Below are 21785 nucleotides of genomic sequence, written 5' to 3' on the forward strand. Positions count from 1 at the left end.
CATAGGCCGGAGGAGGAGAAGGAAGAGAGAGAACAAAGATCTGGACACATACAAGAATCACATTCTCACCAGAGGGAGACGGAAAACCGGTGACCAGAGCAAAGCCCATCTGCAGCACAGGTGCGACAGGGCGGGAGTCCTGTGGAACCCTATGGACTTCGTAGAAATAGAGATAACAAGGGTAAGTTCTTACCATATCTCATATTTTCTACTTCAGGGTCCATAGGGTATCCACAGGATACCTTGGGGATGTCCCAAAGCAGTATCCTTTAAGGGTGGGGACGCTCCTGTGCAGAAAGGAGAATCCGCCGCCCGAAGGAAGCATCCTGAGAGGCGAAGGTGTCAAACCTGTAATACCTCACGAAGGTATGGACAGAAGACCACGTAGCAGCCTTGCAGATCTGAACTGCCGAGGCACCACGTCGAGCTGCCCACGAAGGACCCACAGACCTAGTGGAATGAGCCTTCAGAGAAGGAGGGACCGGTAGGCCTTCATGAAGATAAGCTTCAGAAATAGCCATACGGATCCAGGCTGCCAAAGTTTGCTTTGAAGCAGGCCAACCCTTTTTACAGAAGCCATAGAGGACAACAAAGCGTCCGACTTCCTAAACAAAGAAGTGCGGTCAACATAAGTCCTTAAGGCCCGCACAACATCCAAAGAGGCCTCACCCACGGAAAGACCCGGTGAGTTAAAGGCCGGAACAACTATTTCCTCATTAACATGAAACTGGGAAACAACTTTGGGAAGAAACTCGGGCCGAGTGCGGAGCACTGCCCTGTTCCCATGAAAAACCAAGAAAGGGGGTCTACAAGAAAGAGCCCCTAACTCAGAAACACGTCTGGCTGAAGCAACGGCCAGAAGGAAAACAGTCTTAGCTGTTAGCCATTTAATATCCACTGAGCCCAGTGGTTCAAACGGCGGTCCTTGGAGAGCCCTCAGGACCACAGCCAAATCCCAAGGCGCCACAGGTGGAACAAAGGGCGGCTGAATACGGAGAACACCTTGCATAAAGGTGCGCACATCCGGGATTGTAGCAATCCTACGGTGAAACCAGACAGATAGGGCCGAAACCTGTACCTTCAAAGAAGCAAGGCGAAGCCCATGATCTAGTCCCGCTTGCAGGAAGGCGAGAATCCGAGACAGACGAAACTCCCGCGGTGCATAACCTCTCGGTCGACACCACTGGAAGAACGTATGCCACACGCGATGGTATATCCTCGCGGAAGACGGTTTCCGAGCTCGTTACATGGTACGCACCACAGAGCTGGAAAACCCCCAGGACCTCAGCATGGCCGTCTCAACAGCCACGCCGCCAAAGACAGCCGAGTCAGGTCCGGGTGAAGACAAGGACCCTGAGACAGAAGGTCCGGTCGTAGCGGCAACCGCAGAGGACTGTCCACGGACAGACCCTGAAGGTCTGAGAACCAGTGCCGTCTGGGCCACGCGGGAGCTATCAACAGGAGCGTCCCTCCTTCCTGTTTGAATTTCCGGATTACCCGTGGAAGAAGGGAGACCGGAGGGAACAGGTATGCGAATCTGAACGTCCACCGGACGGACAGAGCATCCACCAGAGACGCCCCTTCGTCTCTTGTGCGAGACCCGTACACCGGCAACTTGTTGTTGTGCCGGGACGCCATGAGGTCGATTTCTGGAAGACCCCACCTGTCCACCAGTAGTTGAAAAACGTCCGGGTGCAGGGACCATTCCCCTGGATGAACGTCCTGGCGACTTAGAAAGTCCGCCTCCCAATTTAGCACTCCCGGGATGAAGACCGCTGATATGGCCGGAAGATTGCGCTCCGTCCAAACCAGGATCCGAGAGACCTCTACGAGAGCTGCCCGACTGCGAGTTCCTCCTTGCCTGTTTATGTAGGCCACGGTGGTAGCATTGTCCGACTGGACCTGCACCGGGTGACCCTGGAGAAACCGCTGTGCCTGCAGGAGAGCATTGAAGACCGCACGGAGTTCCAAGATATTTATTGGAAGCTCCGCTTCTGTCGGCGTCCACCTGCCCTGGAACAAGTGTGGACCCGAAACTGCTCCCCAGCCCCGAAGACTGGCGTCCGTTGTCAACAGGACCCAATTTGGAACCCAGAACGGACGTCCCTTGTTGAGGTGGGTCGTCTTTAACCACCACGCAAGGGACAGGCGAACCTCCGGGGTGAGCACAATCGTCTGGAACTTCAGAGACTGAGGCAGCCCGTTCCACTTGGACAGGATCAGGTGCTGCAGAGGTCTGGAGTGAAACTGGGCGTATTCCACCATGTCGAACACCGACACCATGGAGCCCAGTAACCTCATCGCCGAGTGTAAGGACACCCGGCGGCTGTGCAGACAACTGCGCACCCTTGACTGTAAAGCAGAGATCTTGTCCTCCGTCACGAAGATCCTTTGCTGTCCCGAGTCCAATAAGGCTCCAAGATGCAGAATCCTCCGAGACGGGATTAGAGTGGACTTCTGCCAGTTGATTAGCCAGCCGTGCCGTTGCAGCAGTGCAATGGTCAGGTCCAAGTGGTGTAACAGGAGCTCTGGAGATCCTGCCACCAATAACAGGTCGTCCAAGTACGGCAACATGCGGACTCCTTGCAGCCGCAGAGAAGCCGCCATGACCGCCATAGCGTCCTGTATGTCCAATGACACCCTGTAGTCCCCAGGTTCCAGCGCCAGAATGATGGACCGTAGGGTCTCCATCCGAAACTTCGGGAGCCGCAAAGACTTGTTGAGTGCTTTGAGGTTGAGAATCGGACGATATGACCCATTGGGTTTCTGTACCAAAAATAGATTTGAATAGAAACCCTGGCCCCTCTGGGAGAATGGAACAGGCACTATAACTCCAGCCTGGAGCATAGTGTGCAATACCTTCCGCAGCTCCGTAGCCTTGTTCCGGTCTGATGGTAGACCCGTGGTGAAGAATCGAGCCGGGGGTCTGTGCCGGAAGGAGAGGGCGTACCCGTGAGAGACCACCTCCAGAACCCAAGTGTCTGTCGTAGTGAACGACCAACACCGGGAGAACTGCAGCAGGCGGCCTCCCACCCTGGGATCCCCCAAGGGGAGACCCGGACCGTCAGGCCGCAGGCTTGTCATCTGGCTTGGGGGCCGGACGTCTGGTACTCCATGCCTGTTTCCGGGGCTTGACCGATTTCTTAGGGCCAGCCTGTCGAGGAAACGACTGTGGTTTGGGCCTGCCCTGGGCCCTAGATGACCGAAAGGACGATGGTCCAGAACCAGAAGGAGCAGCGGCCGATGGGAGACAAGCAGATTTGGCTGCCGCCAGCGTGGCCACAATCTTATCCAGATCCGGACCGAAGAGAACTTCTCCGGTAAACGGCAACGCTTCCAGACCTTTCTTGGATCTGCGTCCGCCTTCCAGGATCGCAGCCACAAGGTGCGACGAGCAGCTACCGCTGCTGAAGAAATTCTAGACACCAGAGTACTAATGTCTAGAGCCGCCTCGTTGATGTAGGTGGCCGAATCACGGAGATTGCCAATCAACTCCGCCTGTTTGGCCGGACAGTCGGATTCAAAAGAAGCCTCTAATGAATCCGCCCAGCGCTCCATCGCTCTGGCAACCCAGCAAATGGCCATAGCCGGCCGTGCTGCCCCCCCTGCAAGGGAATAAGCGGACTTCAGGCAGATTTCTACCTTGCGGTCCGTAGCATCCTTAAGGGAGGACATGGATGGCATCGGCAATGTGGCACTACGGACAAGACGGGTCACGTGAGAATCCACCTGTGGAGGGGATTCACACTTAGCAAAATAATTATCCGCGAACGGATAAGCCACCGCCAGGCGTCTCTGCGGCTGGTATCTTTTGCCAGGTTGTTTCCACGCCTCCTCTAAATGGTCCACCAACTGACCCGAAAGAGGAAAGACTGTGGCATCGCCCTTCACATCTTTGAAAAAGGCATACTTAGATTTAGCCGCTGGGGGAACTTCGTCCTCAATCCCCAAGGCTGTGCGGACCGCCCGAATAAGTCCAGGAATATATACTTTGGACTTAGCATCAGCGTCCTTAGTATGGAGAGGTTCCTGATCGTAAGGATCCAGAATCTCCCCATCATCAGACGTCCCTTCGTCATCCTCATAAGGAGCGGACAGAGACGCCACCGGCCTTTTATGAGGCCGCATCACAGACTCCCCTTGCAACACATCCGACAAGTGCTGTACAGAACTCGTCAGGGAGTTAACCCACGCTGGCTCCTGAGAACCCGGGAGCGGGGAAATAGGGAGACTGTGGGGTACCACCAATTGTCGTGGGAACCCCTGCATGGGTGACGACACCACAGACTGCTGGGACAAACCCATCGGAGTAAACGCGGGCTGCGGAGCTAACTGGCCCACTAAAGCTGTTAACGCCTGAGCGAAACAAGCCCAGGGCGGCTCCTGTACCGGTGCTGTAACCGTAATAGGCCGCGCCATGGACAAACACTGCCGGCAAAGGCCCTCCGCGCTACCCTCCCCCTCCGCTAACGGTACTTTGCACGTGGTACACTGTAGCCGGAGGGGAAAATCACTTTCAGACATGATGGCACCACGTATGTGACCTCTCTCACCAATTAAGTATTAAATAGGCGAGAGACCACCCTGCAGCACCGCACCGCAAGGGCTTTAGCAGAAAGAACAGGGACAGTAATAAAGCTGACAGTTTAGAGAAGAAAAGTTACAGGCAGCGCTAGCACAGTCACATACAATGCAGAGAAATAACAATTCCTGCACTAACAGCGCTGATCACTCAACTACACAGACACAGGGCCTGGTAGGACACAGCGCTGCATACACAGACCTGAGCCACAGCGGAGGAGAGGTATGCGGGGGGACCCAGACCACGATGCTTCCTTCCAGACTTCCAGCAGCGTTCACCATGCGTTGCAGAGAAGATGGCCGCCGAGGAGCAGAGAGAAGCTGGCCTGGGGGAGGAGCGCTGACACAGGACCAGTCAGCACAGTGCAGAGAGGGCTGTGTGCAGCGGGGGAGGCGCCGGCTGTGAGACAGGGAAGGCGCGCTCCCCTGGCATGCATTTAACCCCTGGGACGCCGCAGCGCTACCGCTCTGCTGCGGTCCGCTGTCCCAGGGGGTAGTGGAAGCGCAGGTTGGTCGCCTGGCTCCACGCTGCAGCCAGTCCCCAGGGAGCCCCCTGCCTGGGGACTTAGGACCATGTGATCAGCGGGGACCCACCGCGGGACCCCGCTGCTTACCTCTGTCCCCCTTGAATCCGGCCATGGTCCGGAGCATCTGGGGTCACCGCTAGCTGTGACCCCAGACGCCCACCAGCATCCCCGGATCAGTACCGGCGTTCTGGTACCGGCGGGGTGTAGGGAAGACAGCATGGACGTCAGGACTGACTGTCCATGCTGTTCATCCAGATGTGCAGCCACAGCTGCATGAAGAAAAAGCTTCAGGGGCTCTTCTAGCCCCCACTCCAACAGGTGCACCCGACTCCGGCCGGGCACCAAACTAAACTGAGGTGCCTTGGCCCGGGGGCGGGGTATAGGAGGGGGACCTAGTGCATCCTGGGAGGCTGAAAGCTTAACTCTTTGGTGCCCTGCGACTGACGTCACACCTATACCCCCAAGGTATCCTGTGGATACCCTATGGACCCTGAAGTAGAAATTATAAGTTTCTGTATATTATCCATATAAAATAATCCTACATTAAATTTAAACAGGAGTGCAAGCTGCCATGTTAGATAACTTATTTCATTATAGAATGTAACATGGCAGCTTACACTCCTGTTTAAATTTAATGTAGAATTATTTTATATGGATAATATACTGAAACTTACATTATTTTCTGATAACATATCAGCAAAAATGATAGATAACATATACATTCTATAATGAAATAAGTTATCTATCATTTTTGCTGATATGTTATCAGAAAATAATGTAAGTTTCAGTATATTATCCATATAAAATAATCCTACATTAAGTCAGGGATGGGGAACCTCAGGCCCAGGGGCCATATAAGGCCCCTGGAATCATTTGGTCTGGCCCTCTGAGCTTTTTTCTGTTTGCCTCATCTGGCTAGCAGGGTGCCTAGAATGGCAGCCTGCAGCCAGAGTCTATGCAGCGGTGCTGCCTGGAGCATCCTTAGGACGCTTCAGATGGTCACACCGCTGCCCTTACAGCTCCTGGAGCATCCTCAGGTTGCTCCAGGCATTACTGTAATCACCGGCGATTGCAGCCCCGCCCCGTGTGATCACACAGAGGGGTCGTGGCCTGCACAGGGCCCGCGAATAATGTTATATATATCAAAATGGCCCACGGCGGAAAATCGGTTCCAGACCCCTGCATTAAGTGGACACAACAACAGATAAGTATTTGTCAATATCATTTTTTTGAACCTTTAAAACATAGTTATTATTTGTATAGCGCCGCCATATTACGCAGTGATTGGAAGAGTATATGGAGACACTCACATCAGTCCCTGTCCCATTGTAGCTCTCAGTTTAAATTACCACCACACAAACACACTGGCGTCCATTTTGTCAGCAGCCAATGAGCCTACAAGTATGTTTTGGACTATGGAGGGAAACCAGAACACCTTGAGGAAATCCAAACAGGGAGAAAGTAAAAGTCTACAGAAATAATGCACTGGCCGGAATTAAACCCAAAGCCCAAGCACTGTGAGGCAGAAATGTCCTCTATCACTCATGGATCTTTCAGCACAGCGCACCTCTCTCTCTCTCAGGTTCTCCACTCCTGTGAAGTCGGTGGTACCACTAAGGTTCTCGTTCTTATCATATTTCTCTAATCGCTCCTGTATTGTCGCTGAAAAGTCAATGTCAACAGTCATGGATCTAGCTGTTGGTGGTCAGTGCTGAGACCTCTGATCTATTCCCCTTATACTCGGTCTCTTGGTTTCATCATCAATCCCCTTGGATTTAGCTATGATCTATGCTGATGATGCACAGTTCTATGTAACAGTAGCAAAAATGACACCTAGAGGTCCAACAACAATCACCAAGCAGACGGCTCTCTGGCATCTGAAGCTTAAAGCTGCATTACCAACTATTTTCTTAAGATGGTCCTTGCCCATAGGTGGTCCCCCTGGGACTGCTTTAGTTCCGGGGTCTCTTCCGGTTCTCACAGCCCCAGTCAAAGACCAAAGGAAGGGGGTTTTGCTCTTTCCCAATAAGCCTAATCCTGAAGTTACAATAATGAGCGAGTCCACTGTGGCTCATTGTCTTCTGTGTCATACTTGAGTCATCACTGTCCTTTACATCCCACATTCCAACAGTTAAAAAATTAGACCAAATCATTGCAATTTTCTTTCTCAATCAATCAACTATTACAACTCTAATACTGTATATGAACCAGGTTATTTGCACTGACTACTGTAATCTGCTTCCAGGTTCTGCCTGCTTCCCCCATCCTGCCACCCAACAAGCCATGCAAAATACTGACCTTCTGTGCTTTATGCTCGGTGTATGCAGTTGCCTTGCGCTCTATCGGCTCCCTGTCAATTTTAGGATGACGTCCAATGTTCTCTGCATAAAAAGTCTTACATACTCCTGCTCTTTCCTACATATAAACCTTGGGAACGTCTCTGCTCCCAGAAGAGCCTCCTCTCTGCAACTACCAACACCCCCAACTGTATCCGGCCTGAAGCTTTTCGCACTCACTGCTCCTTGCCTCCGGAGTGCTCTCACGCCGAGGTTTTGTCGGGCTAGTTCCACCACACCTTCCAAATCCCAGCTATAGGTCACCCAAAGCAAATTGGCCCTGGTGAATGATAACTTGTTTTTGAAATTGCACTTATAATTTACCCGAAAGTGCCTAGGTTTTCCTACCCACCCTTTGGATGGTGACCACTGTTCTGTTGGACAAATGACTATACATTAAGCACATCTCCTCTTGCGGCAGTCTTCCATGGTGCTGCGTATACTGGTGGCGCTATATACATGAATACATATTGGTGAATGATGCATATTCATACTGTATGTGGACTTTATTGGCGACAGATGGGGACATGTAACGAACAGCGATTTGTCGAAATCACAGATTTTATGCGATTTCTAATACAGCATTTAAAGTGGCAAAGTAAATGGAAAACCAATGTGGGATTTGCCTTCAAAGAAACACTGATTTAAACCTGCTCCAAACCTCTGATTTAGACAAATCACTGGAGTATGATAAACTATAGTTGTGTCGCACCTAAGATGATATTATACTCACTCTGAATTGTTGGCAATGTCGTCATACATCATCATAACAATCTGCTCATCGGGGATGCCATTTTTCTTGACTATTTGGTAAGCATGGCACAGGTCAGCCTGGTAAACAAAATGAAATATTATTTTCATTCCGATCAAAACACAGAATAAAAAAATCTGACATCGACTCTAAGGGGTAAATTTACTATAGTGAGAGTTTTTAGAAGTGAGTTTTAGAAGAGATGTTGCCCATAACTACCAATCAGATTCTAGCTATTATATTCTAGAAGGTGCTAGTTAAATGTTAAGTAGAATCTGATTGGTTGCTATGGGCAACATCTCTTCTAAAACTCACTTCTAAAAACTCTCACTTTAGTAAATTTACCCCTAAGTGCTAACAATGGTTTACAATTAAAGGATGCTCATCTCAGTGATGTCACTGGTTCTTGGGGAGGGGGGGTGGGTGATTCAATTCAGTGCGCTGTTAATAGCGCCGGGAAGTAGTTCCCGCATCTATTTAATTTAGCGTGCCGTTGGGTCGACTGGCCTAACAGCACGCGGAGCAAGTTGGCAGTGAGTGATTGACACCATTGGAGCAGCATACCAAAAAAGGTACAAGCATTGGGGACCCACTCCTCCATCCACTTAAAAGATTTCTGGAGGGCCCGGTGGTCAAGGGTTCCCAGCCCACTCCATATGGGTATGAACAACTTCTTTAAAACTAATATATATGATATATATATTATTGACATTTACCCCTTTTTACAGGGGTAAAATATTTTTCACTTTTCAAGTTTGTGATGTCCTTGATAAAAGGTATTATATTTGTCTATATTGTTCTATAATAAATTATTTATGCACCATTCATCTGTGCTTATAGTTTAGGTAATTTATGTCCCTGGGTCCATTGTGTGAGGAGACTGTTAATCTGTTTGTTTTTTCTGTAAGGGCGGTTTTGACGACAAAAGAGGCATCTAAAGGTGGATGCACACTATACAGATAGGGTCCCAGCGACCAGGATGCGTGTCCCGGCGGGCGGGGGGCGTGTCCTGCCCCCCCCCTCATGGCTGCCGCTGTGTGTGTACGGGTGGTCTGCAGACATATCTGTCCATTGGCTGTGCAGCACAGCAAATGCGATATGTCGGTGAACGCCGACGTTTACCGACATATCGCAGGTACACACTGCCCGACGGGCAGCAGATACATTGGCCGATCAATTGTTCGGCCAATGTATCTGTCAGTGTGCATCCAGCTTAAGCCATTCTTTTCATTGCATTCATATAGTCCTAATTGGTGATTGGAGTCTGTACCCCTATAGCTCCAAAAGAGAGTCCAGTCTACTGCATATGCATTCTCATTATGGGGCAGATGTATTAAGCTCTTGAAAGTGATAAGTGGAGAGTGATAAATAATCAGCCACTCAGCTCCTGTCATTTTTCAAACAGAGCCTGTAACATGATAGTTAAGAACTGATTGGTTGGTCGCTTATCACTCTCCACTTTATCACTTTCCAGAGCTTCATACATCTGCCCCTATGTCACTAGTTCCAACTGACATAACTGGCTCCTAGTGACTGGATAGGCTGCATTCTCAGTGATGTCACTGGCTCCTAGTGACTGGATAGGCTGCATTCTCAGTGATGTCACTGGCTCCTAGTGAATGGATAGGCTACATTCTCAGTGATGTCACTGGCTCCTAGTGACTGGATAGGCTGCATTCTCAGTGATGTCACTGGTTCCTAGTGAATGGATAGGCTGCATTCTCAGTGATGTCACTGGCTCCTAGTGAATGGATAGGCTGCATTCTCAGTGATGTCACTGGTTCCTAGTGAATGGATAGGCTGCATTCTCAGTGATGTCACTGGCTCCTAGTGAATGGATAGGCTGCATTCTCAGTGATGTCACTGGTTCCTAGTGAATGGACAGGCTGCATTCTCAGTGATGTCAATGGTTCCTAGTGAATGGCCAGGCTGCATTCTGATTGATGTCACTGGTTCCTAGTGCATGGGCAGGCTGCATTCTCAGTGATGTCACTGGTTCCTAGTGAATGGATAGGCTGCATTCTCAGTGATGTCACTGGTTCCTAGTGAATGGACAGGCTGCATTCTCAGTGATGTCAATGGTTCCTAGTGAATGGACAGGCTGCATTCTGATTGATGTCACTGGTTCCTAGTGCATGGGCAGGCTGCATTCTCAGTGATGTCACTGGTTCCTAGTGAATGGGCAGGCTGCATTCTCAGTGATGTCACTGGTTCCTAGTGAATGGGCAGGCTGCATTCTCAGTGATGTCAATGGTTCCTAGTGAATGGACAGGCTGCATTCTGATTGATGTCACTGGTTCCTAGTGCATGGGCAGGCTGCATTCTCAGTGATGTCACTGGTTCCTAGTGAATGGGCAGGCTGCATTCTCAGTGATGTCACTGGTTCCTAGTGAATGGGCAGGCTGCATTCTCAGTGATGTCACTGGTTCCTAGTGAATGGGCAGGCTGCATTCTCAGTGATGTCACTGGTTCCTAGTGAATGGATAGGCTGCATTCTCAATGCAAAATATGTGGTACAATAAAACAGAAAAGTAATAATTTAATAAATAATGATCAATGTTTACTTACAAATGTCTAGTTATTCTTTAAATAGGAAATATCATTGGGGAGATAGGGAGTGTTATTTAATTAACTAGACAAGACAATCATAGTACTCAGTGAAAAGCAATCATACTGTTATATGCGTCAATAGAATGTGGAATTAATAATCAAACCACATTCCTTTTCTCTGTTCCTGGGAACATTTCTCCAAATATAACACTTCTGCATGAAAAAATGGTCAGTGGTTCTATATTAGTCCAGACAAGTGAGTCATTCGGGTTCTTTGAGAATGCGTGAAGTGTTTTATCTGATCTGCAAAGCGATTACCATTTAAATGTCAAGGAGAAGGTTATTTGAACAGTGTGACAAGCAGGTTACCAGGCCGAGTGGCCCTCAGCATTAAGAGCCATCAAGTGTGTATACCTGGAGCAATTCATCAAGGTGTGTTATTGTGCTGAACACTCTTTAGACACTCTGCAGGTAAGGCTTCTGTAAAAAGCATAGCAATAATAGTGAGAAGATTCTGATGTTGAGTGTAGGCTGGCCAGATGACAAAACCGTTGATAAGTACCGCCCAGCTTTATGTGTAATGTAATATATGGAATGATCTCTGGGTCTGAGTCAGACCCGCTCGCAAGCGGGTCGATGGTGGCCCAGTGCGCACGCGAGCCCGGGAGCGAGCGCAAAAAGCACTCGCTCCGGGACTCACTACAAAAGGGGCGGCTGTCGATATTGATCGACAGCTCGCCCCATTTTGTAGGCGTGGCCGGGGGGTGGCTTCACAAACGGAGGCGTTCCCAAGCGAATGCCCGCCGTTTGTGGGCGGCCCCACTGACATCACCAGTGATGTCAGTGGGTGAGCTTCCAACTCTATTAGAGCCGAAAGCTCATTGGGGCTTGCGGGAACGAGACCCTACCACAAGGGTCTCGTCGCAATCCTGATGGTCTTGACCATCGCGACCATCATCCTGGCCGCTCGCAATAGCTGTGGGTGGTCACCCACAGCTATGCGAGCGGCCAGGAGGCCGCAACAACAACAACAAAAAAGCGCCCGCCCTGATTCAGAGCGAGCACCTCTGAATCAGGCCCTATGTTTAATGCAGAGCAATGTTTAATAAAATTGACACCACAAGTTGGAAATTTCTCCTTAATGATCTCTGTTATTTTGACTGGTATAATATTATCTTTTTAAACGTGAACCGGCAGCTGAAGGAGTACTGCATATTCCTGATAAGCCGACGCATTCTAATCGCATTCTCCAGAGCCGACGTAAGAAGACAAGTTTCTTTTTGCAGGAAAACAGCCACATGAAATGTTTGTTACACATAATAGCAAAGTTTCCTAAACTTCACCTGAACCTTAAAAATAAATACTATGGCTATCAGGGCATCCTGAGTCATGTAGTCCGGCAGCAAACCACTGAAGCACCACTCAACAGAAGAAGATATTTCAAGGAGTTTTCAGCCTGAGCAGAAGTGGAATAAATAAGGTCTGACCGGCTCCCACAGAGAGGGGTTGCTAAATCAGTAGGGATACTGGAAATGACAGGACACTAGATAACTCATGCTCCTTGTGTACTGTGGTATTAGTTCCACATTTAAACACCAGATAATCATCAATAAATGGGTGGGCTACAACAAAAGCATCCTCTGCAAATGGGCAGGGTAAGAAAAAAAGAGCAGAAATGTAACTAGCTATAGGGAGCTTTAATGTTCCCTTGTCAGTGTACGTATTATGAAAGCAGAGTTTGCATAATACCAGGGAATGTAAAGGTGCCCACACACATACCCATGTCCTCACGATACGATTTTATGGCCAATTTCCTCATGAACTTTCACGGGAGCTCCCTTGCCGTCGTGATCACGATTTGGAGTTAAAAATGTCCAATCTGACTAAAGATCTATCTTGCAGCCAATGCATTGTATCCCAGATTGGCTAATCTGCCCAACAGCACGGCAGATCAGAAGATGCGATGTCGGCATCGTGCTCGTGAGTATAAACTCACGATTTGTACTTTTTTTACCCGATTTGTCGTCACGATTCGTCGAAATCGGCCAAATCGTTTAAAATGTCGCTATGTGTGTGGGCACCTTTAGAGATAATACAAGGGAATACAAGATTTGTGGATAAAATCAGGATATACAAGATTGTGACCCAATTCATTATTGAAATTGAAACAAAAAGAAGGTCAAATTAAAAGGAGGTTCCCACTTTCTGCAAAACTCCTCCATACGTCAAATAAAGGGTCAATCTCTCCGAGAAACTCTCCCCTTGGGAACTGGGAACACAGTTTCTGAAGTGTCTATTTTGTCAATTTAGTCAAAAGTGGGTGTCCTTTTATTGACAACACCATCTTAAATCAAACCACGACCCTTCCGAGACCCGACTCCATTACCTGAAGTAACTAGCCGATTGGCACTGCAGCTCATGGCACCAACAATGTCTGTCCATGTACTAACACTAAAATGCCACATTCTAAAGTTTGATTGCATTCACCTTATGTATCAAACTCCAGAAAGCAAAACTTTCTGGAGCTTGTACTCGAAAGGCAACACGCTGCCTAATGGACTATGGGCCTGATTCAGAGGCGCTCGCTATTTGCGAGAGCTCGCTCTGAATCAGGGTGGATTTTTTTTTTTTTTAAATCCGCCTCCAGGCCACTGGCATAGCTGTGGGTGACCACCCACAGCTTTTGCGAGCGGCCTGGCGATGGTCGCGATTATCACGACCATCGGGCTTGCGACGAGACCCTTGTGGTAGGGTCTCGGTTCCCGCAAGCCTGAGTGAACTTCCTGCTCTAATAGAGCAGGAAGTTCACTACTGACATCACGAATGATGTCAGTAGGACCGCCAACAAACGGCAGGCGTTCCTTCGGGAACGCCTCCGTTTGTCCAGCCACCCCCCCCTACCCGTCTACAAAACGGGGCAAGCAGTAGATCAACATAGACAGCCGCCCCGTTTTGTAGCGAGCCCCGGAGCGAGTGAAGTTCTCACTCTCTCCGGGTCTCGCACATGCGCACTGGCCGACCATCGACCCGCTTGTGAGCGCTATGCGCTCACGAGTGGGTCGATGGTCGGCCAGTGCGCACCAAGGCCCTGTGGCTTCTTTTTGGATAATTCCCCAAGAGGGATCCAATAGGATCCCACCCAGGGATCGCGCATACACTGGCAGACGGCTACGCATGTGCAGAAGGACTCCCGGGTCATAACCCCGGAGTCCTCACACCGCAAAGGACAGATCAGTGCTTGAAATCCTTTGCGGTTGTAATCGCAATTGTACATGCATACAGCGTTAATAAACGCCACTTTGCATGCGGTAAGTGCGGGATGTATCGCCTTCAAAATGCGATGCTTGGGACATCTTGCCCATAGACAGATGTACTGCATGGTTATGGACAGAGGGCCTGATTCAGCAAGGAACGCACAATAGCAGACGCACACACCCAGCCGCTGCGAGGATATGCTAATCAATGCACACGCACGGAGACAGCAGCACAAGAAGCAGACACCCAGCAAAAAATAAAACCGCCCACCTATGCCGTAATTGACAGCGTAAACATCAGGAACATAGAGTGCCATCGAAGTTGTGTGTAAGCTAAGGGTAGACCTGACCCTGCCACAGGACATGACAGATTCCTGCACGCAGAGAGGTACCCGGCTGCGTGTGGCACCACTGACATTACTTCATGCACGCCCCTGTAACGTCGTGCGAACGTACAGGCACGCCTGCGTTCGGGCGACCACCCCTCACCACCCACAAACGGCACTTCCTGCCAATCAACATTGAAGGTCTCTGCGGGCTCCCTGCGTACTTTGAGAGAGCCCTTACCGTACTTAGCAACCTTTTCGCACACGCGCAGTTCGATGCATACGCAGATCGCAAACATCGGCTCGCACCGTCCGTTCTCTCACTTGCGTTGCTTGCTGAATCAGGCCCAGAGTGCAATACGGTCATTTTCCTTACATGTATAGATTACACTGGAGGTTACCAGCAGGGGGGGCGGTCAGGGTAACAAGGGGTTATCCACTACCGGAAAACCCTTTAAGTAAAAATACGAAGGAAGAAAAAAAATGCTACAGAAACTCACAGTTCTCGGTTTCTTTTTCTCTATTTAATTGAAGTGTAGCATGAGCGCAGTCAGAAGAGCAATGAGGGCAAATGATGACACCACAGACAGTAGTAATTAAAGCGGCGAGTGGATGAAAGTGTTATATTATGTTTAGAAGAAACAGATATTTAGAGTTAAAGATAAATTATTAGACTAAGGGCCTGATTCAGAGCCGTTCGCTATTTGCGGTCGTTCGTTCAAAAACAAGGGGTGGCTATTCAAATGATCCGTTCGCAAATTGCAGTCTGTTCACACCTCTAAGTCTGAACGAGCGAGCAAAACATACGCTCGTTTATTTGTTAAAAACGCCCCCTGGCCGCTCGCACCATACGTCATGTCCGCTATTTATTAGATTAATCGAGTACATCGACCAGCGTATGAACTGCTCGCTATTCTTGTGGTTGGTTTTTGCTACCACAATCTTGCGAGCAGTTCTGGCTATAAAAGAACCCAGTGACTTGGTCAATGACGCTGCTGTATTAATTATGCACACCCATAAAACGCCCGTTTTGACCTTTAAGCACGCCTGCGTTCTGATCTCCACTCCCCATTTTCAAGCACCTTCCCCTGTTACCACCCACATACGCCTCATTCTGTCACTCAAAATAGCAGGCATTCGCTATTTTGCGAGCACATGAATTTCGGCCGCACTGACTGGTTCGCGCATGCGTATAACGATCCGTACGCATGTGCAGATGTGCGAACATCGCTCGGAACGAGCGTATTGCCGCTAGCGAGTGGCTCTGAATGAGGGCCTAAGAACGGACTTAAGAATTGGACATAGCACCAAAGTGTATCAGTAAATAGACTACAAACAATGGGCCTGATTTAGAGGCGCTCGCAAAAAGCGACAACTTGCTCTGAATCAGGGCGGCCGCTTTTTTTTTTTTTAACCGGCCTCCTGGCCGCTCGCTAAGCTGTGGGAGAGGCCAGGTGATGGTCGCGACCATCGGGCTTGCGACAAGACACTTGTGGTAGGGTCTCGTTCCCGCAAGCCCCAGCTAATAGAGCAGACACTTCAGGAACGCCTCAGTTTGACCAGCCACCCTGCCTACAAAACGGGGCGAGCTGTCGATCAACGTCGACAGCCGCATGCTACTCGCTACGGGGCTTGCGCATGCGTGCGCAGTGCCCGGCCATTGACCTGCTTGCGAGCGGGTCTGAATCAGGCCCATTGTTACTATGTTAGGGTAGAACACCTTCATCCATTAAAAAAAAAAAAAAAAAAAGGTAATTTTTCCGAAAATGGTTACATAACACCTTCATCCACTCACCTCTTTAATTATTGAATAAGCAATTCTGTAATCATAAGACTCAAAGTCTCTCTGACCTGTACAATGTTGGGGGTACATTACCCATTACAGCACAAAAGTCAGCATATAAAACAAAGCTACATAAAGCAGACACTGGCCCTGATTCAGAGTCGGACGCTCTGACCAGAGCGCTCGCTCTGAATCAGGGCCCACCTCCATAAATATGGAGCGTCCTCCTGGACGCTCGTATAGCTGTGGGTCACCACCCACAGCATATACGAGCGTGCAGGATGATGGTCGCGATGGTCTTGACCATCGCCACTGCGAGCAGAAGCCTGCGGTTGGGTTTCTCAACCGCAAGGCCAGGAGTGATTTTGGCTCTATCAGAGCCAAAATCACTCCCACTGACATCACTAGTGATGTCAGTGGGGCCGGCTTCTGACGGTAGGCGTTCCTTTGGGAACGCCTCCGTCTGGCAGGCACGCCCCCGGCACGCCTACCAAAGGGGGCGTGCTGTCAATCAACATCGACAGCACGCCCCCTTTGATCAGACACTACGAGCGAAGGAAAGTCCTTCGCTCGTCGCGTCTCGCGCATGCGCACGACGGAGATCCCTCCGTCGTGCGCATGCGCAGTGCAGACCATCGACCCACTTGCGAGCGGACAGCCGCTTGTGAGTGGGTCTGAATCAGGGCCACTGTCCCCACAACTTATTACCTTCTGTAGGGGGCCAGTGGCGACTCCAGTGGTGGGTCCACAACAACTGCCAGCGAGTCCCGGCCGGCAATGTTTGGTAGCGTTTGGCATAACAGTTGGTGCGATTCTCCTATTTGAATGAGGGACTGTGCTGCAGCCCCACCTGTGGAGCCACTGGTAAGGGCAGAGACTGAGCACAGCCCTTCCTCTCATGCACCCAACATGGCAGCGGAAATACCTGTGCAAGATGCAGCCTACAGGAAGTGCCAATAACATGAGTCACTTTATTGAAAAATTAGGTGTTATCAAGGCAACGACTTGGGAGTGGGGAGGGAGGGGACTGAAAAAAGTACTATATATCAGATAATAATGGTTAAAAAACAAATCAGCAGTAGCACATGCAGGGGGGGGTTTCTGAGCACCCTGAAATCCTTCCTGACAGACGCCAGAGTGGGCACCATGTTATTAATGCCTGTAACCTTGTAGCAAAATTGATTCGCGAGCCAATGGGAAGGAGGCGGCGCCAATATGATGCAATGCCATTAGAATCATGTGATTTGGCCCCGCCCCCTCCTGATTGACCTTCAAAGAAACTCCCCCCATAAAAATCCTGCATTTGCCCCTGAAAAGAAAGTAGGGATCTTTGGTGTACTTACACTGAAATATGCACTAACACAAATATAAGGAACTATCAAAAATGGTGTGAGTGTTGGTGTTCCCAATCCCTTGGATTCGGTATCCGGAAATGCTCTCCCCTTTCCCTTAGGTATAATCTCCCCCCAATAATCAACACACTCTCTCTTTGAAAGCCTTCATCCGGGACCCTGTGCCTGGCATCCGCACTTTCCCAGTACTACCCACCCTAGCAACACCCTGAAACAATCCACTCTTCCCGGTTTCAAATAAAAAGATTATAAGTTTGTATTGTGTAATTACTCATTAACACTGTTTTTTTTTTTTTTTTTTACATGTACAGAGTTTTTTTCTTAAATCCACAAAAATAAACATCGATAACTGTAAACACTAAATATAACCCAGATCATTTACTAAACTCACAAACTGTTACCTGATGTCTGTAGTTGTACCAGCCATTGGACCCTGCCACAAGGACTACCCAGTGTTTGCCTGCTTCTTCTGGCTCTTCAATAGGCATCGCCACGGACAGCGCTGCGAGTCCGAGCAGAGCAGCAACGGGAAACAACATCTTGCTGGAATTTACAGGAACCTGCAGGGAATAATGTAGGATAATTTTCTGCTTTCTGTAGAAGGCAATTTAAATAGAATTTCACTCAAAACCTGTTTCGGCTATCTAAACTCGTCATACTATTACTTTATGCTATTACTATTATCACGTACATCTGTAACTATTGATACTTGAATAAATATGCCTGAAATTGGCTGTTAAAATCTCATAAAAAAAAAAAAGTAATAAAGAATAAATTGCAACCATGAGTTTTAATGACCGTGCCAGTCTGACCTCTGCTGACTGTAACAAATCTATTTGCCTCGCACATACAGTATCTCCTCACCCAAAAGCAGCATTTCTGCCCCACCCGCATGACAAATAGGGCAGAGTGGGGCAGGTAGGAAGATGAGGGCTTGTCCTTTAAGGTGGGGGTCAGAAGGGAACTTTGAACGCTGCTGCTCTCAAGAGTGACATAGCAGTGAGGTAACAATGTTCTAAATGCCAGCAGTGGACACACCAAACAATAAGCACATGCCACAAGAAAGTAATAAAACCAGAAAAATATTCATCAAATAAAAAAAAAATAAAAAAAAAAGTTTCCTCCGAAAAACTGCAGTACGTATAAAAATATATAAACACCGCTGTGTAATATAAACTCTACTGTTGTTCCCTATATGTTGTCTACATCTAATATAGTTGTATATATAAAACTTGATGGACAAGTTTCAACAGAATAACAGAATTTCAGGTATTTTTGGCTGTATCTACTGATGTTATATTGGAGCACTATATGAAATCTTCCTTATACTGCCTTCTTTATCAGCTGTGTGCGCTTTCCTGTTCGATGGGCACAGAATGGACTTGAAAACCTAGAAAATGAGAACTCTTCTTCCATGCGAGACTGGACAGACGACCATACACAAAAGCTGACCTGTTACTTAGTAATTTAGCAGCAAAGGACACAGACTGTGGGCCGTATTCAATTAGAGGCGAAAATCCATAATTGGCGAAAACGTTTCGCCTATTGACGCTTTTCGCCTGTTCGGAACTTACCTCCAAATTCAATTCCAGACGGGATTCGCCTAAGCGAAATAGACTTCTTGGGGGTCTGCAAGGATGGGTCAGGTGTTTTTGGGATTGAGGGTGCATGTAGCAGGTGCGTTTTGGACATGTTTTAAAAGTTTACTTTAGAAACATTAAAATATGCTGGCACCCATTTTCAAGTACCCCAAATTTGACAGGACTACTTATATTCACCAAATAATACTGATTTTTGCCATTCTTCACCACTTTTGCAGACGCTAATATGAAGCAATTTAAACTACTTAAGTACCCCAAACACTTTTATTAGGGCTACTAGTACACATCTACATTCATTCCCTATGTTATTAGGGCTATTAGTACACATCTACATTCATTCCCTATGTTATTAGGGCTATTAGTACAAATCTATAGTGATTCCCTATGTTATTAGGGCTATTAGTACACATCTACATTCATTCCCTATGTTAGTGCATTTTTGGGGGGGTACAGACTGATTTCCTCACTACTGACAGTACTTTCCGCCTGTTCCGCATTCGCCGCTTTCCGTTTTCACGTGTTTAGGGACACGCACAAAATGTTTTCGCCTCTGAAACAGGGGAAGGAGACGGAAAGTCGGGAAGGCGAAACTCATCCGACGTTTCGCCTCTAATTGTATACAGGTCTAAGAGGTAAATTTACTAAGCAGTGCTTTTGAGAGCTACCGTAACTTCCGCCGCTGGATTTAAAGAGACAATAATATTAAATACACAACCAGCCTTGTTTTATATTATTATCACCCTTTTCAATGCAGTGGCTGAATCTGCCAAAGATGCAGCAGCTATGAAAAGTGCGGCTTAGTAACTCTAGGAGGAGATGCCAGCGTAAATATGCCCCTTATATTGGGCAAACCCCTTTGTAGCAAAAACTGTGCCTGACAAATGTACATATTAGTGGTGATGTCAGGGATTATTATCTACAGCAGGTCAGGCTGTGCGTCGCACACATAAGGAAACAACCTCTATTTAATCATCACTTCACAGAAGCTGTAACAACATTGCACAATCACCATTTTTTCCATTTCAGACAAAGGTTGTTTTTATTACATGAACAGGAAGTTGGTTCAATTTTTTTGTCACAGGATTCAATGATTTTGCAGCAGGTTCCCTGTTCATTTGGGTTTGTGTATATAATATATATCTCTCTCTATCCCCAAATATATCTCTCTCTCTCATGTTGTGTCTGTTTGTCCCAAGTTGGCGCAAAAATGACTTCAGAACCGATTTCAATGAGATCTGCATCATTGTGTAGTGAAAACTTTGAGAGGAAATAAAGAGCAGGTTATTTCTAGAACAGTCACGTTAAAGCTGAACTATAAGAAAAACAACATTTATGGATATCATCAATGCCAGAGATAGGTGTGGCACCATGCCTCGGCCGGTAAGGGGTGGGGGGGAAAGGTGTTGGCAGAAACTATTTTACTGTGGGTGAAACCACGGCCAACAGCTGGTATATATTCTCACTGCCGCTAGGTTTGTGCGGTGTTTTTCAATGTCACATTTTCACAATGCCAAGATTAGGCATTTTAGGGGAAACGTAACAGACTGTGCGATGAAGACATTGGCGGGATGCCAGTGGCAATCGTTTATAAGTAAAAACACAGTTTGGTTTTGCCTTTTAAATAATTGCCGCTTCAAAACAACGAGCAGACCCGCCTGAATCTCGCCGATGCCCGAATCGAGCAGGCTGTTACATTTCCAATTTGAGTGCTTTCATTTATGTTATGTACAGTATCACTGGACTACGATACTAGCCTCTAGATTAGTGGCAGTCATAACTACTTATATCTTTAATCAGGTGAGATTACTTTAGACACGGGGCCTGACTCTGACCCGCTCTCTAGATGCGATCGCTCGCTCCCAGCGTATGGAAATTCAGCTAAGTAACGTCAAGGCAGCCGCTTGCAGGGCAAGTCATAAGCACGCCCATCTGTGTATTGGCGAGCTATCACTTTTTGTTTGTAGATGCCCACCAGCCTGTCTTAAGACGCCCACTTGCGCACGTCATCTCCCGGAAGAGCAAGAAACCATTGGTACGTCGAGCACCATCCGAAGCATTTGCAGCGCTTGCGGTTGACTATACCCTGCCGCAAGCACTTCAGTGTAGATTTCAAGCAAGTGACGTGTCCTATGACGCTGCCTGTTAATTATGCAGGCCTCTGAAACGGCGTTGAATTTTTCAGGCACGCCTGCGTTCGCACCTCCATACTCCCGTTTCCAGTGGACTGCCCCTGTTACCACCCACACACGGCTTGACCTGTCACTCATTCAGCTGGGCTGTCTATGCTTGGCGAGCGAGAGTTTCCCCATCGATCGCACCAGTTCGCACACACGCAATTAGAAGCGTACGCATGCGCAGATTGAAAAACATTGCTCGTTCCGAGCGAGTGGCCGCTTGCGAGAGAGTCTGAATTAGACCCACTATCCTTACGTGTTCAGAAAATCAAATGCAACACAAGTCATCCAGACAACGTCAAGTTCCTGAAATAACAGGTTAAGGTTAGTGTTACACTAGTTCAGGCCTGAACCTGAGGCTCTCAGCTACAAGTCCCAACACGCTTTACCAGCTGATCATTTGGGCATGCTGGGATTTGTAGTTTCACAGCAACTGGACTAGTGTCACTAGAGGTAGAATTATATGTTTGTTGTATGGGTTGGATACAGGATCCCGGGACTCGGAATACTGTCAATGGCATCCCGACAGTTAGAATCCCCCCCCCCCCCC

General features: G+C 48.3%; 1 protein-coding gene across 1 annotated transcript in view; it reads right to left on the minus strand.

Moving 5' to 3' along the window:
- The window catches only part of LGMN (legumain), a 57528-nt gene that overhangs the window by 22781 nt on the left and 12962 nt on the right, over nucleotides 1–21785 (minus strand). The window contains exons 2-3 of the mRNA XM_088462991.1: nucleotides 17862–18020; nucleotides 8178–8275 (exon numbers count right to left, since the gene is read on the minus strand). Of these exons, the coding sequence (XP_088319117.1) occupies nucleotides 8178–8275; nucleotides 17862–17999 (236 nt within the window). The 5' untranslated portion in view covers nucleotides 18000–18020. The remainder of the gene's footprint in view (nucleotides 1–8177; nucleotides 8276–17861; nucleotides 18021–21785) is intronic.

This window comes from Taudactylus pleione, unplaced genomic scaffold, assembly GCF_031769625.1.
Source record: "Taudactylus pleione unplaced genomic scaffold, aTauple2 ptg001303l, whole genome shotgun sequence".
NCBI lineage: Eukaryota > Metazoa > Chordata > Amphibia > Anura > Myobatrachidae > Taudactylus > Taudactylus pleione.